Genomic DNA, 15,972 nt, shown 5'->3' with positions numbered 1-15,972 from the left:
GTAGGGGCTGGAGCAGGAATATTCCATAATGTCCAACAACAAATCCCGGAATTTTTAAACCGAAATTGACCAAGAAAAAATAAGTGTTGCATTACTTTCAGTATGCCCCTCGTACAATCTGGACCGGCCTTATTACGTGATTTAAGTTGCTGCGCTACACCGTGGGTACCTACTTCTACGTTACTCATATTAGCAGCGTCTTGATTGTGGAACTTTTGCTTCGTCTTCCTTGGTGAAGACATTTCGGAAAACCGAGCGCAATAAGTCAGCTTTAGTAGCACTGTCATCAGTAACACTAGCATTAGCATTACTGACAGGGTTGGCAGCAATCTGCTGTTGTTCGCTGATGACGCTGTGGTATACGGTAAAATGTCGAAGTTGAGTGACTGGTGTGACGAATAACAGCTAGCTCTAAATGTAGGGTAATGTAAGTTAATGCGGATGAGTAGGAAGAACAAACCTGTAATGTTCGGATACAGTATTACTAGTGTCCTGTTTGACACAGTCAAGCCATTTAAATATCGGGGCGTAACGTTGCAAGGCGATATGAAATGGAACGAGCATGTGAGAACTGCGGTAGGGAAGGCGAATGGTCGACTTCAGTTTATTGGGTGAATTTTAGGAAAGAGTGGTTCACCTATAAAGGAGGTCACATAAAGGACGCTGGTGCTACCTGTTCTTGAGTAGTACTCAAGTGTTTGGGATTTACACCACGTCGGACTGAAGGAAAACATCGAAGCAATTCAGAGGTGGGCTGCTAGATTTGTTACCTGTAGGTTAGAACAAGACGGAGGTACTTCGAAAACTCAAATGGGAGTTCCTGGAGGGAAGGCGACGTACGTTTCGAGAAACACTATTGAGAAAATTTAGAGAACCGGCATTTGAAGCTGAATACCAAACGTTTCTACTGTCACCAACATACATTGCACGTAAGGACCACTGAGATACCAGATGTTAAGTCTCATACTGATGCATATAGATAATCGTTTTTCTCTCGCTCTGTTTGCGAGTGGAACAGGAAAGGAAATGACCAATAGTGGTATAGGGTATCCTCCACCACGCACCGTTCGGCGGCTTGCGGAGCATCTATGTAGATGCAGACGTAGATTACTATCGTGCAGTGAAGATATTGATTGTGACTTTGAGCAGGAGTACTTCACATACGATCTGAATCTATTTGAATTTTCTGCCAGGTTTCAGGACAGTTTTGTTCTGGAACCTATTAAAAGCATCTCGCTTTGAAGTCCTCTCTAAATTTCGAACTTGAGTGAAACATCGCCAATCTTGGAGATTTTGCGTGAATACCAGATAGTGTCCAGTCGCATGCTGAGCAGAGGTCTACACTATGACCGAAATCACTTAAAACATCAGAAATAAATGAACGCTATTGTGACTGTTTTTTACAATGAAAAATATGAGCTTGCGAAAGTGACGAATACACCGTACAGTCTCGACTCGACCATCTGGCTCGCGAAAAAAGGTTTGGCGGGCGGGAAGAGGGCGCCAAATGGTATGTGCTTAGTGTGGAAAATGTACTCTAACTGTAGCTGACTGTATTTCCTGTTGATTCTTCAAATGGATGTCAATCTGGCATCCATCCCTCCTGCGACTTGTTCCGTGTCGTAGTTACTCTTTAAATCGATTCATACGCTGACCCCTAATATTTAACTGATGTGACTGCTCCCGCCGAATTTTCATCAATCATGTAATCACACAACTCGTCTATCCTCTGATGTGTAGACTGTATGTTATATTTGTGTACGTTGAGAGTCAACTGTCAACTCGAGCAATAAGCTTCGAACCTCTCCAGGTCTACGGCATTTAATTGATTTTCCAGCGTTGCGGCAGCCGTATGTCATTTACATACCATACTGTGAACAGTAATGGTCCTATAATGCGCTGGTGAAGTACGCCCGAAACCATTTTAACGTCAGAAGAAGTTTTCTGTTTGGCGTGACGTGATGTTATGGTATATTTGCTTTGTTAGACGGCGCTGGGTAGCCGTGCGGTCCCAGGAGCCACGGTTCGCGCGACTCCCCCCCCCCCCTCCCCCCCTCCTCCCTCGGTCATGGGTGTGTGTGTTGTCCTTCCCGTAAGTTTACATTAAATAGCATGTGATGACCTCAGCAGTTTGACCCCATAGGAACTTACCACAAATTTCCAAAAATATTTGCTAGAAAATCCTCAATCAAATCATAAACCCGGACTGATTTTCCGTACGCTGCTACTTTGTTCATTAGGTGACAGTGTGGAATTGTATCGAACGTCTTCCCAAATTCACGATACATGGCATCGACCTGCATACCGATTTGTTCTGCGTTCTGGTCTCGCGGACGAACAGATTGAATAGGATTTCACACGATCACTTCTTGTGAAATCCCCATTGACTCCTACAAAGGAGATTTGTGGTCCAAAAAGGCTCTAACACGCATACATATTAGAGTAGCCCTTATTTTTCAGCTTTCTAAAAGGTTAGCTCCCACCCTCCCCCTTATTTTGTTCCAGTCAATGAAAAAAACGATATGTACAAATTTTTACCTCAGTCACACAAATACAGGACGACCCTCATAGACCACGAAGTTTAGAATTTTGCTGTTCGTGTTGTGCTATGCCTCATTATTATTAATATTATTATTATTATTAAATAAAATTTTGTTTGAGATACTTATTTTTAATAACTCTGTTTTAAGACTTTAATTCTAATATTGTAATGTACAGTGTGAGCCACTAACTATTGCCGGCCGGTGTGGCCGTGCGGTTCTAGGCGCTTCAGTCTGGATCCTCGTGACCGCTACGGTCGCAGATTCGAATCCTGCCTCGGGCATGGATGTGTGTGATGTCCTTAGGGTAGTTAGGTTTAAGTAGTTCTAAGTTCTAGGGGAATGATGACCACAGATGTTAAGTCCCATAGTGCTCAGAGCCATTTTAGCCACTAACTATTACCACCTACAATAACTCCGAAAGTATGATAGTAGCTGAAACGTTTGTGGGACAAATGTTGCATAGGACAACAGGGGCCATAATTTGACGTTGGTTTTTTGTTGCTAGGTGGGATCGCGTCAGAGATACGAAGGTCAGCTCAGTTTTTGTTGTTTCAAATGGGATGCTATAGTTAGGTACTTATTCTCTGATAGCGGCTATAGAGATGAATCCAATGATGTGTAACAGTAAGGTCTTTGAACGCCAACGGATGTCAAAAAGGTGGTAAGACGTGAAGTGATGCAGTGCAGTGCTCCAATTTTCTTATCATGGATTGAGTGGTATTCTTTATCTCTTCGGCACTTACCGAAGCACATGCTCTGACAATTGTCTCTGTTGTTGTTGTTGTTGTGGTCTTCAGTCCTGTGACTGGTTTGATGCAGCTTTCCATGCTACTCTATCCTGTACAAGCTTCTTCATCTCCCAGTACCTACTGCAAACCTACAGCCTTCTGAATCTGTCTGCTTAGTGTATTCATCTCTTGGTTTCCCTCTACGATTTTTACCCTCCACGCTGCCCTTCAATACTAAATTGCTGATCCCTTGATGCCTCAGAACATGTCCTACCAACTGATCCCTTCTTCTGGTCAAGTTGTGCCACAAACATCTCTTCTCCCCAATCCTATTCAGTACTTCCTCATTAGTTATGTGATCTACCCATCTAATCTTCAGCATTCTTATGTAGCACCACATTTCAAAAGTTTCTATTCTCTTTTTGTCTAAACTGTTTATCGTCCATATTTCACTTCCATACATGGCTACACCCCATACAAAGACTTTTAGAAACGACTTCTTGACATTTAAATCTATACTCGATTTCAACAATTTTTTCTTCTTCAGAACGCTTTCCTTGCCATTGCCAGTCTACATTTTATATCCTCTCTACTTCGACCATCATCAGTTATTTTACTCCCCAAATAGCAAAACTCCTTTACTACTTTGTCTCATTTCCTAATCTAATTCCCTCAACATCACCGACTTAATTCGACTACATTCCATTATCCTCGTTTTGCTTTTGTTGATGTTCATCTTATACCCTCCTTTCAAGACACTGTCCATTCCATTATCCTCGTTTTGCTTTTGTTGATGTTCATCTTATACCTTCCTTTCAAGACACTGTCCATTCCGTTCAACTGCTCTTCCAATTCCTTTGCTGTCTCTGACAGAATTACAATGTCATAGGTGAACCTCAAAGTTTTTATTTCTTCTCCACGGATTTTAATACCTATTCCGAACTTTTCTTTTGTTTCCTTTATTGCTTGCTCAATGCCGGCCGCGGTGGTCTCGCGGTTCTAGGCGCGCAGTCCGGAACCGTACGACTGCTACGGTCGCAGGTTCGAATCCTGCCTCGGGCATGGATGTGTGTGATGTCCTTAGGTTTGTTAGGTTTAATTAGTTCTAAGATCTAGGCGACTGATGACCACAGATGTTAAGTCGCATAGTGCTCAGAGCCACTTGAACCATTTTTTGCTCAATATATAGATTGAATAACATCCGGGATAGGCTACAACCCTGTCTCACTCCCTTTCCAACCACTGCTTCCCGAATATAGCCCTCGACTCTAATAACTACCATCTGCTGTCTGTACAAATTGTAAATATTCTTTTGCTCCCTGTATTTTACCCCTGCCACCTACAAAACTTGGAAGAGAGTATTCCAAAGCTTTCTCTAAGTCCACAAATGCTAGAAACGTAGGTTTGCCTTTCCTTAATCTTTCTTCTAAGATAAGTCGTAGGGTCAGCATTGCCTCACATGTTCCAACATTTCTAAGGAATCCAAACTGATCTTCCCCGAGGTCGGCTTCTATCATTTTTTTCCATTTGTCTGTAAAGAATTCGCGTTAGTATTTGCAGCTGTGACTTATTAAACTGGTAGTTCGGTAATTTTCACATCTGTCAACACCTGCTTTCTTTGGGATTAGAATTATTATATCTTTCTTGAAGTCTGAGGGTATTTCGCCTGTCTCATAAATCTTCTCTCTGTATATCATGCAAATAGTAAATATTCGCCGAATACAGCGTATCCATCTAACGTGCCATTCACATCTAAACACCATTCGATGGTTTCGCAATACAACACAAATAGGAACGATAACCCTAGTATCGTCGAATGAAGCGAATGTGAATGGTGTATTCCTTCGAAGAACAAGTCTATATGCTTCTCATTTACGGAGAACGCCAACGAAATTCAGTGAGAGCTAGAGCCTTATACGCTGAAAGATATCCTCAACGTACTTACCCTACACGTCGTACATTTTAATGTGATTGTCTGACAAATTGAGAACAACTGATCTTTAACGCATCGGAAACATATCTGCAAAGGAAAGTTACCAACAAGGGAACGGAAACTGGTACTCTTGCCACTGGAGTTCGAGATCCTTGTGTTAGTTCGCGTCAAATCGCAAGGGAATCTGGCATAAACCAGAGTAGTGTTGTTCGTGATCTGCATCGCCATAAAGATCGTTCTTACCATATCAGTCTCCACCAAGAATTAACTGGTATGGATTGTATGCGTCGCACTGAATTCTGCCGATAGGCTCAACTTCAGATTCAGAGGGATGACACATTAATTAATTTAATTTTATTTACTAACGAGGCTACATGCACGAACCACGGAAATGTTAATTTGCATAACATACATTATTGGGCAACTGAATATCCATGTCGGCAGCGCAAGTTGCACACTAAAAACCGTGGTCGGCGAATGTATGGTGTAGGATTGTGGAGGACAGAATTATATGCCCCTATTTCATCGAAGGAAATGGTAATGGTAAGAGGTACACCACATTCCTGCAAGAAACATTAGGTCTGTTTTTGGAAGAAATATCTTTAGGAACAAGGAGCAGAATGTGGTATCGACACGATGGGTGTCCGGCACATTTCTCGCTGATGGCACGAAATGAGTTGTAGAGGCAATTCCAAAATCGTTGGATCTGACGCGGAGGAGATGTCTCGCAGCCGGCTCGTTCGCCAGACTTGAAACCTCTGGATTTTTTCTTGTGGGGATTCATAAAAGTCATTGTTTGTAAAGACGTTCTAACTACACCCGAAGATATGCGAGAGAGAATTGTCAGAGCACGTGCTTCGGGAAGTGCTGAAGACATAAGGAATACCACTCAATCCATGATAAGAAGTTTGCATCACTGCATTGATACCAACGGTCATCACTTCGAACACCTTCTGTAAATGAACGTTCTTGCCACCTTTTTTACCTTCGTTGACTTTCAAGGACTTTACTGTTACACATCATTGTAATTGTCTCGATAGCCGCTATCAGAAAATAAGTACCAAACTATAGCATTCCATTTAAAAGAACAAAATTGACCTTCATATCTCTGAAGCGACCCCACTTAGCAACAAAAAACCAAAGTCATATTATGGCTCCCGTTATCCCATGCAACTTTTGTCCCACAAACTTTTCAGCTCCTATCATATTTTCGGAGATATTCTTGGTGGCAATAGTTTGTGACTCACCCGGTATTTTAAATACCACTATTTTATTAATAGTAAAACATTAATAGTATGATTGTAGGTAGTTGTAGTATCCATTTGAGGATAAAAGCGGCCACTTCCTTTCACGGATTTGAAGAGCATAAATTTAACCTAAGTGACTGCCAAGAATTAGTATTGCACTGGGACGGAAAGTTGCTTCCAGAGCTCAAAAGTACTGAAAAGGTAGATAAACTGGTAATATTAGTAAGCTTTCAAGTCAAGGAAAAGTTGTTGGGAGTCCCTGGAATCCTAATACTTCTGTATAATATCAACCTATGGCTGTTTATCAGGCGGCGTAGAAATGGGGTATAGCTGGTGAAATTCAGGCGCTTCGCTGTGTTAAAACAGCAAGCAGTACAGGTAGAGTAAATAGTAGTTGTACAAATCCAGAAAAATTCTTCAATCGTGAGCTGTTATGACATGACATTTTTGATTTGTTGTTGAGAACCTGTTTTGACCCATTGATGGGGGCAGCTTGTAGCACACACATGAAAATTTTTAAGAAATTTAGAGTCATTTGGTCGAAATTCGACAACAATGCTTACACAAAGGGCACCAGTGAAATACTTGACGATGTTGAGTCCATTATTCGCGGATTTCTTGAAAAACCAAGTTTGTATACACAAACAACAGTGAGGTGATTACCGAAAACAGCTGGAATTAACTGTGGTCTTTCTTGCCGGCTTTCCACAGACTGGAGTATCGTTTCGCATCACAGGAACTTTATTTCATTCTTGTTGGATGGCAGAGGCCTGCATGCGTTCAAGTAACACAGGATTCAAGATCAGTTTCACTTTTGTAATATGGAGAAGAACTCATTAACAAGAGTACGTATTTTAACTGTTGATGTGTACGCCGGCGTCTGGTTTCTGTGAACAGAAGCAATTAAGGCTACTTCCCCTGATATCCTATTCATGAGCCAACTAATAAATTATCAGCATATTGATCCAGCAATTAATAAGACGGCTTCAAAAGGAAAATCAAATCACATCTAGAACTTAGCTTCAGAAACTGTGGCTTCAGTTTTGTTTGATGACTATGTTCCAACAAGGGTCAAGGGAAATATAGCTGAAGTTATCTTAGAATTAGGAAAAACTGGAAGAAGAAGAAGACAAAAAAAATCAGACAAAGAAGTGACATTATTCTATTAAGAATATTGACATTTCATCTTCTATAACACCTGACACGAAAATTTTCTTCACGTGTTTTTTTTTTTTTTTTTTTCAATACCGATTTTCTCCTCAAAGACACTTTAACATAGAAAGATGACTCCCTGCACAAATGTGCAATTCAGAAAATTCATGAGATGGTGGCTGGAATGATTTTGCAGAAAGCGATGTCAAACTCATTCAGGACTACAACAACATGCTCACAAAAGATGAAACTGAGAAAGAATTTGTTTTACAGATTTTTGCTGGAGACCGTAAAAAATACCCAGCTGCTACTAAATCTTCTCTGAGGAATAAATAATAGTCAGTTTTCATTCAATCAAACTATTCTTTGATTCTAAGAGGATTACCAACAATCGTTCTCTCAGCGAACCATTGGCGACTGGAACAGGAAAATTGGGAACTAACATTGATACTTTCTCCGCGTAGTGTAGATGTAGTTGCAGTTGTTTACGACAAAATAGTTTCTGCTATAAATGCAGTGCTAAAACTTAGCAACGCGATTACAATTTGACCACTTGTAATTGTTTTCCAGACACAGTATTCGAAACCGAATATCCAGTTTTTGCGAGCAATCGGTTTTCCAAATGTTTTTCTCTTTTTATCCTTTTCTTTTTGCCCCATTCCTTCCATTTCAGCCCACCCTTCCAGCCGCCATAAATCACCTTTGTCTGTATTGACACGTGACCGAAGTAAATCTGTTCTCGTGGTAGTTTTGTTTCTGATAGAGGGAGAAATGAGGTGTAATCACTATCATAGAACATTAAAAACCAAACTAAAATCCTCATTCTTGAAAACTAAAATATTTCTCGGAAAATTAAAATTCCTCTCGGAAAAAATAACGATCATCTCGGTAGCTAAAGACCCTTTCGAAAACCAAAACCACTTCTCGAAACTGAAATTCATCCTGTAAATTAAAATCCCTCCTAAAAACAAAACAAAAGATATTTTTTACAACAAAACATCTTTTTCAAAACAGAAAATTCTAAGAAACAGGAAATTTCTTTGACCAGTCGTGGGTAAATGGGCTGTTATTATGGTGTATTACAGACTGTGTAATCCCGAAGTAATTCTGAAATGTTTTCTCAAATTTCTTGCCAAGGTGATTTCTCAGTATGCACTGCTGTTGAAGTAAATAATGTTATCAGTCTGTCATTTTCGGATTTTTTCTTGTAAGTTACGAAACGTCGGAGAGTAATTATTATATTTCGCTTCGGGAAAAATAGGTTTTTCACTTACTGTTTCTCCTTCTCTTCCTTCCTTCAGTTTCCGCTTCCCACTCGTGTCCTGCCTAGGTTACCTCTACATATGGAATTTGGTCCACGTGTCAAAAAGCGTTCCAAACCGAAAACATGCAGTTTCAAGAGCTGTATCCTACCATAGCCAGCAATATCGTGGGATCTTCTCAGTTCGTTCTTAACGACTAACCTAAAATGCTCTTCACCCGAAAAACCTCGCATGCGCAGTTTAATGGAAGAAGTCTCGTACGCTGGGATTGGGACTGCTCTGACACGCGACGCCACGAGAGGCCACTGATTCCAGAGCGCCGGCTGTATTCTTTGAGACAGGGGCGTTTCCCGCGTGTTGCAGGCCTGTTCTCGCGGGCCATCTCGCAGAGCGGCAGCGCGCTCAGCCCGTGGGCCACGGTGGACGCTCAGCGGGCCAGAGAGGCGGCGCTCGCGCTGGGTGCAGCCGTGGGTTGCCATGGTAACCAGTCGGCGGCGCTGGTGGACTGCCTGCGCGGAGTGCCCGCCACCGACCTCAGCGCCGCCGCGGCGCGCGCCCTCACCGACCGCAGTCCCGTGAGTTGGCGAAGTCTGCTCACTCTACTGCAACAGCTCAGATAAAGTAACTTCGCGATGCCAGATGACAGTGGTGTATTATAATTAATACTGGAAATTGACACGGGTGAAACTATGCCTTACCATAAGCAGTATTGTTCCAGTTAAAATGGCTCCGCAGAGGAGCCGCTTGCGACACACTAATAATAAGCAACTGTATCATTAGACGAGGTAGTGTGAGTCATTTTCGGCAACTTTTGCCAAGCTGTGCAAAGTTTACTTGCCCTTTCTGTCACACCACGGCCGCGTGAACACCATGTGGATCGGGCACGTAGTGTACACTTCATTTTTCTGACGACACCAAACATCCAGAGGATTGAGGTCCAGTCAGTAAAAAAATATGTTTATTGTTTTAAGACATCACATCACATTTAGCAACAACGGCTAAATAACTAGACAAATAAAAGCATCCTATAAATATTTTGATCCTAGCGCGTAAATGTATATGCAGGTAGGCCCGCCCGGATAGTCGAGCGTCTAACGCACGGCTTTCCGAAGTGGGAAGAGGCGCCTGGTCCCCGGCACGGATCCGCCCGGCGGACTTGTGTCTAGGTGCGGTGAACCGGCCAGTCTCTGGATGGGTTTTAGGCGGTTTTCCATCTGCCTAGGCGAATGCGGGCTGGTTCCCCTTATTCCGCCTCAGCTTCACTATGTCCGCGATTGTTGCGCATACAAGTTCTCCACGTGAAGCGGACTGCGGTAGTCGTCGTGGGGCTGTGGACCACTGCGGCTGTGACGGGGACGGAGCCGTTGTTCCGTCGTCTCTAGATCTCCGGTTAACATACAATACATCACATACAATATGCGGCTAAGCCTATGGAGTGTCCATTGGTGCGACTGCACTTCCATTGGACATAATGCAATCCACAATTGAGGTTACAGCTTCAAATGCTGTAAAAAGAGAACCATTGCTCAGAATGACGTTAAATTTGAACAATATGTTATTAGCGTAGGGGAATCGTCATGGAACACAAAAAAATTAAGGAAAATTTTTACCAATAGTTGGTGCTGCAAGCATCTTAACGTAAATGGAGTCGGCTACAAATAACACACGAATCGTATACCACGGCTTGGTTAAGTAGCACATTACACCATCCGTACTGTCCAATGTGTATCACTACACAAGTTTGGCAGTCAACAGTTGTGGCATTGTTAGTGAGGTAAGCCATCCACCTCAGGAAGACCGTACAACATCGGATCTGTTTTTAATTTCCTGAGGCCAAAAACCGCATAAAAATCAAAATCACGTCGGTTTCTATCGTGAGACTATCGCAAGACATTTTCAATATGTTGTCCACCGTTTCCTGCCTCTAGCTGAAGTCGAGAAACAGCATGTTCCACGACAGGTCGCAGTATCTCGGTGGTCACGTTCACAATCCGTTGCTCAGTGCGTGCCTTCTGCCAAGTTCGTGATTGGAGCACCGAGCACAACATCTTGCAGATAACCCTCCCGTCAGACGTCACACGGATTAAGATCAGCTGATGTGGGCGTCCAGGCTGTAGGGAAATGACGGCTGATTATTCTAGCATTTCCGAAATGCCTCTGCAGCAGCCGTATCACTGGCTGTGAAATGTGCGAAGGACCGCCATCTTGCTTAAAAATTATTCTATCAACATATTCACGCTGCTAAAGGATTGGAATGACGTTGGTATGCAAATTACTTTCATAGCGTTTACCAGTGAAGTATACGTAACAAGATCCTCAGTACTCGTCTCCTCAGAAAAATAATGCCCTACAGTAAATGATGCCTTCAACCTGCACCTTTGCGGAAAGAAGTGGCACTAGTTGACGTGCATGCGGATTTTCCGTTGCCCGTATTCTGCGCATTGACATGTCCTGGTAGACGGAAATGGGCTTCATCTGTTCACAGAATGTTCCACGGCCAATCATTGTCCACTTCCATGCGAGCAAGAAATTCCGGAGCAATAGTTTGTCTTGCTGACAGATCAGCAGGGAACAACTTCCGAACAAAGGTGATTCTGTGTGTATAGCAATGCAGGATGTGTCGTAGGACTTTATGCTCCGTGGTAGCAAGCATGCATAATGTTTGGGCAATTACCTGTGCACTGTATGTTTGCATCCATCCTACAATACTGAGGCTACATCTTGACACAGATGTCGGATCAGCTACTTTCCTCCCTCTGGCACAATGCACTTCAAAAGAACCTGTTTTTTCGAATTTTGTAATCGCTTTCTTCAGACCCTTAGCAGGCCTTGGACCAATGCCTTTTATCATATCCTTGAGTGTCCGCAACTTGTGCAGGGCTACTGGTGTACAGTCATCGTTCTTGTAAAGGAGCGTTACTAGTAGTGCGTGACTCTTCATGGAACAGCCATGTTGGGCGTCTCCGGCGCGAACTGAGAAACAGCCGTGCCCCGCGCAGCTGTTGTTGGGCATATTATGACGCATACAGCGCCATCTATTGATCAGATTTTCTTTTTTTTTCCCATGTCGCTTCCACTGCGTAGGAGCTCCATGGTGGACAAGAAACGTCGACATCCGCACCGCACTCCACGAGACCACATACAAGAGAAGGTCCATGACAAGGCTCTACGAGTTTTTGACATAATCGATACCCTTAGGGACGAAGTTCAACAATTAGAATCGGTAGGAAAGGCAAACCCTCCAAGATGGCACAAGTATCGAGTACCGAAGTCAGTAACGTTTCACCCCCCTTAGGCGATCTGTCATATCACAAGGAAGCAGTCACCCGTAACAGCCGAGACACGCCTGACCCTCCAGAGGAGATAGACATCACCAAAGACAGCAGGCTAAAGGACCCATTGAGTGCCCAAGCCTAACTGAATGTGTAATAAATAAAGTGTTTTCCTCTTTTCCTTACATCCCATCCTAGAAGAATAAGTCATCAAGGATGATCTCTTCAGCGCACACTACACACACACACACACACACACACACACACACACAAATTCTCTGCGTCAATACGAGGTGCATTCAAGTTCTACGGCCTCCGATTTTTTTTACTTCTTGACGTAATCGCCCTGCAGACGTACACATTTTTCACAACGCTGACGTCATGATTCCATGGCAGCGGCGAAGGCTTCTTTAGGAGTCTGTTTTGACCACTGGAAAATCGCTGAGGCAATAGCGGCACGGCTGGTGAATGTGCGGCCACGGAGAGTGTCTTTCATTGTTGGAAAAAGCCAAAAGTCACTAGGAGCCAGGTCAGGTGAGTAGGGAGCATGAGGAATAACTTCAAAGTTGTTATCACGAAGAAACTGTTGCGTAACGTTAGCTCGATGTGCGGGTGCGTTGTCTTGATGAAACACCACACGCGCAGCCCTTCCCGGATGTTTTTGTTGCAGTGCATGAAGGAATTTGTTCTTCAAAACATTTTAGTAGGATGCACCTGTTACCGTAGTGCCCTTTGGAACGCAATGGGTAAGGATTACGCCCTCGCTGTCCCAGAACATGGACACCATCATTTTTTCAGCACTGGTGGTTACCCGAAATTGTTTTGGTGGCGGTGAATCTGTGTGCTTCCATTGAGCTGACTGGCGCTTTGTTTTTGGATTGAAAAATGGCATCCACGTCTCATCCATTGTCACAACCGACGAAAAAAGTCCCATTCATGCTGTCGTTGCGCGTCAACATTGCATGGCGACATGCCACACGGGCAGCCATGTGGTCGTCCGTCAGCATTCGTGGCACCCACCTTGATGACACATTTCGCATTTTCAGGTCGTCATGCAGGATTGTGTGCACAGAACCCACAGAAATGCCAACTCAAAACAATTCTCTCCACTTTCTCGATCATGTCGTCAGACCGGCTTGTGCGAGCCCGAGGTTGTTTCGGTTTGTTGTCACACGATGTTCTGCCTTCATTAAACTGTCGCACCCACGAACGCACTTTCGACACATCCATAACTCCATCAACACATGCCTCCTTCAACTGTCGATGAATTTCAACTGGTTTCACACCACGCAAATTCAGAAAACGAATGATTGCACGCTGTTCAAATAAGGAAAACGTCGCCATTTTAAGTATTTAAAACAGTTCTCAATCTCGCCGCTGGCGGTAAAATTCCATCTGCCGTACGGTGCTGCCAACTCTGGGACGTATTGACAACGAACGCGGCCTCATTTTAAAACAATGCGCATGTTTCTATCTCTTTCCAGTCCGGGGAAAACAAAAATCAGAGACCTTAGAACTTGAATGCACCTCGTACTATTCTGTTAAAGTTTGACGTCGTTCTGATCGGTGGTTCTCTTTCTATAGAGTTTTGATACTTGAGCATTAATTCTGGACAATCTGGAGTGGTGCCAGTCCTGTTGCACGTCTGACGTTTCTCGTAGTTCCTCTCAGAGTGAGCTAGTAGCTCAAAATAGTGAGTAGATGTGCTTACCGTTGCCACCGTCAATTCCCCCATCGCAAATCAGACCTATTTCCCTTGTACAGGGTGGGACAGACAAATGTGGCCCGCACGAGTGGATGCGGATGGACGGGAATGTATGCACATAACCAAACCCGTGACGTGCACACCACGTGATCCGCACCGGGTCAGACCGTAGTGCGAGGGGAGCAGTGGAAACGCGCTATGATACTCACAGTAGAGCAGCGGGTGTTCTTTGTGGAAAGTTATGTGGCAACAAATCCGTGGAAACGGTGTGGTGTGGTCAGTTGTTTTCTTATAAGTTTAATGCTCTCAAAGAAGTGCCAACAAAGAGTGCCATGTAACGCGTAGTCGGAAGTAGGCGTCAGACAGTATCTGTTTTGAAGAAGTCAACAAACGTGCCGAAAAGCGCCCGCATACTACTAAATTCAGATGCAGTTCACCAGAAAATGCTTCATAATCCTACCAAATCAGCCTAATACCGTCGCAAGAGACCGGAATATTACTTCAATCATGCGGATGAATACTCCACCTGGACCTGCGCATGCACCCCTAACGAGTGTCTGTTTTTCTTGCGTTAAAATCAGCAGATGCTCCTCATCGCCTCCAGTTTTGTGAGTGGCTGTTCATTGAGATAACAGTGAATGGCTCAGACGTAGATCTGTTCTTAACGTCTGATGAATCCTGGCTCCACCTGAGTGGCTACGTCAACTTACGGACTCACAGGTTCTGGGCAGCGGAGAATCCGCATAACTTCCATGAAACACCATGGCATGATCAGAAGGTTGGGGTTTGCTGTGCCGCATTTTGGTCCCATCTTCTTCCATCAGACGCTGACTTGTCGCGTTAAATTGCCAAAATTTTGAAATCATTTGTGGTAGCATTAAGTAAATTACAATTATTTCCAACAGGACGGAGCAACTGCTCATGCAGCTGGCAGGAACTTGGCGCACTTTTATATAATCCTCACTTAAAGCCTGACAGAGCTGTTAGCGGAGATCAGTCTGGTAGCGACCCTATCTGGCCACACAGGTCACCTGATCCGTCAGAGTGCGATTATTTTGGGCGGGGAGCCCTCAAGTCTAAGGTGTACCGCAACAACCCTCATAGTCTTCAAGAACGGCAGCAGAACATTTCGGATGAGTCTGCAGCTGTTCCACCAGTCCAGCTTAGATACGCCTTCATCAACTTGCTGACCAGGGCCGAAAAGTGCCAAGATGCATGGTGATCACTTTCAACATCTGCTATAGTCAGGTTAGTTCTCCATTTCCATTCCTCTGCTGTGTTTCTTTGTATCCTGGAACTCTCTTCTCCGGACCACTTTTATTTGCCCCACACTGTACTAATAGTGTAATTTTTGTACCCACCGTCTTTCGCCTCAGCATGCCACGAATCATGCGCACTTGTATTGTGGGTAGCCGCAGCTCTTGTCTGCTAGTAACACTACCTGGCGAAATCGTATAGAGACAGCTGACATCGACTTAAACACGATGAGCTGTTTCCACCCAAACCTCCAGCAGCCGCCGTGTACCGGGTTGCACCATCGCACGTATCGCAAGAAAAAGCGCTGCTATAGCGGGTACCACTCTCTTCCGCTAATAAGGTGCCCGCCAAACGCTACGTCAGACGTTAATCATCCAACAATCAAGCGAGAAAATTACATTTTGTTAGTAGTGGGTGTGATAAGGCATCATGTGAATCATTGCTAAATGCCTTCTCTGAAAACTACGTAGAACAGATAGTTGGAAATCCCACTCGTGATGGAAAAATATTGGATCTAATGGCAATAAATAGACTTGACTTCTTCGAGGATGTCAACATCGAAACTGGTATCAGTGACCATGACGCTGTTGTGGCAATGACTACCAAAGTACAGAGGACAACTAAAACAAGCAGGAAGATATACATGTTCAGTAAATTAGATAAAAAAACAGTAGTATCATATCTCAATGAGGAACTTGAAAGTTTCAACACAAGGCAGGAGCGTGTAGAGAACTATGGCTCGAGTTTAACCGAATAGTTGGCCATACGCTGGATAGATATGTACCCAGTAGAACAGCTCATAAAGGGAGGGAACCTCCATGGTATAATGTCACTGTAAAGAAACGTCTAAAAAACAGGAATTACAACTTAATA

The 15,972-nt window shown here is 43.7% G+C and overlaps 1 protein-coding gene across 1 annotated transcript in view; it reads left to right on the top strand.

The window, feature by feature from the left end:
- The window catches only part of LOC126334667 (juvenile hormone esterase-like), a 191,635-nt gene that overhangs the window by 94,105 nt on the left and 81,558 nt on the right, over positions 1 to 15,972 (top strand). The window contains exon 5 of the mRNA XM_049997132.1: positions 9,229 to 9,440. Coding sequence (XP_049853089.1) covers positions 9,229 to 9,440 — 212 coding nt within the window. The remainder of the gene's footprint in view (positions 1 to 9,228; positions 9,441 to 15,972) is intronic.

The sequence above is a fragment of the Schistocerca gregaria genome, chromosome 2 (assembly GCF_023897955.1).
Source record: "Schistocerca gregaria isolate iqSchGreg1 chromosome 2, iqSchGreg1.2, whole genome shotgun sequence".
Taxonomy (NCBI): Eukaryota; Metazoa; Arthropoda; class Insecta; order Orthoptera; family Acrididae; genus Schistocerca; species Schistocerca gregaria.
Note: the sequence above shows the minus strand (reverse complement) of the source record. Positions and strands in the feature narration are given on the sequence as shown.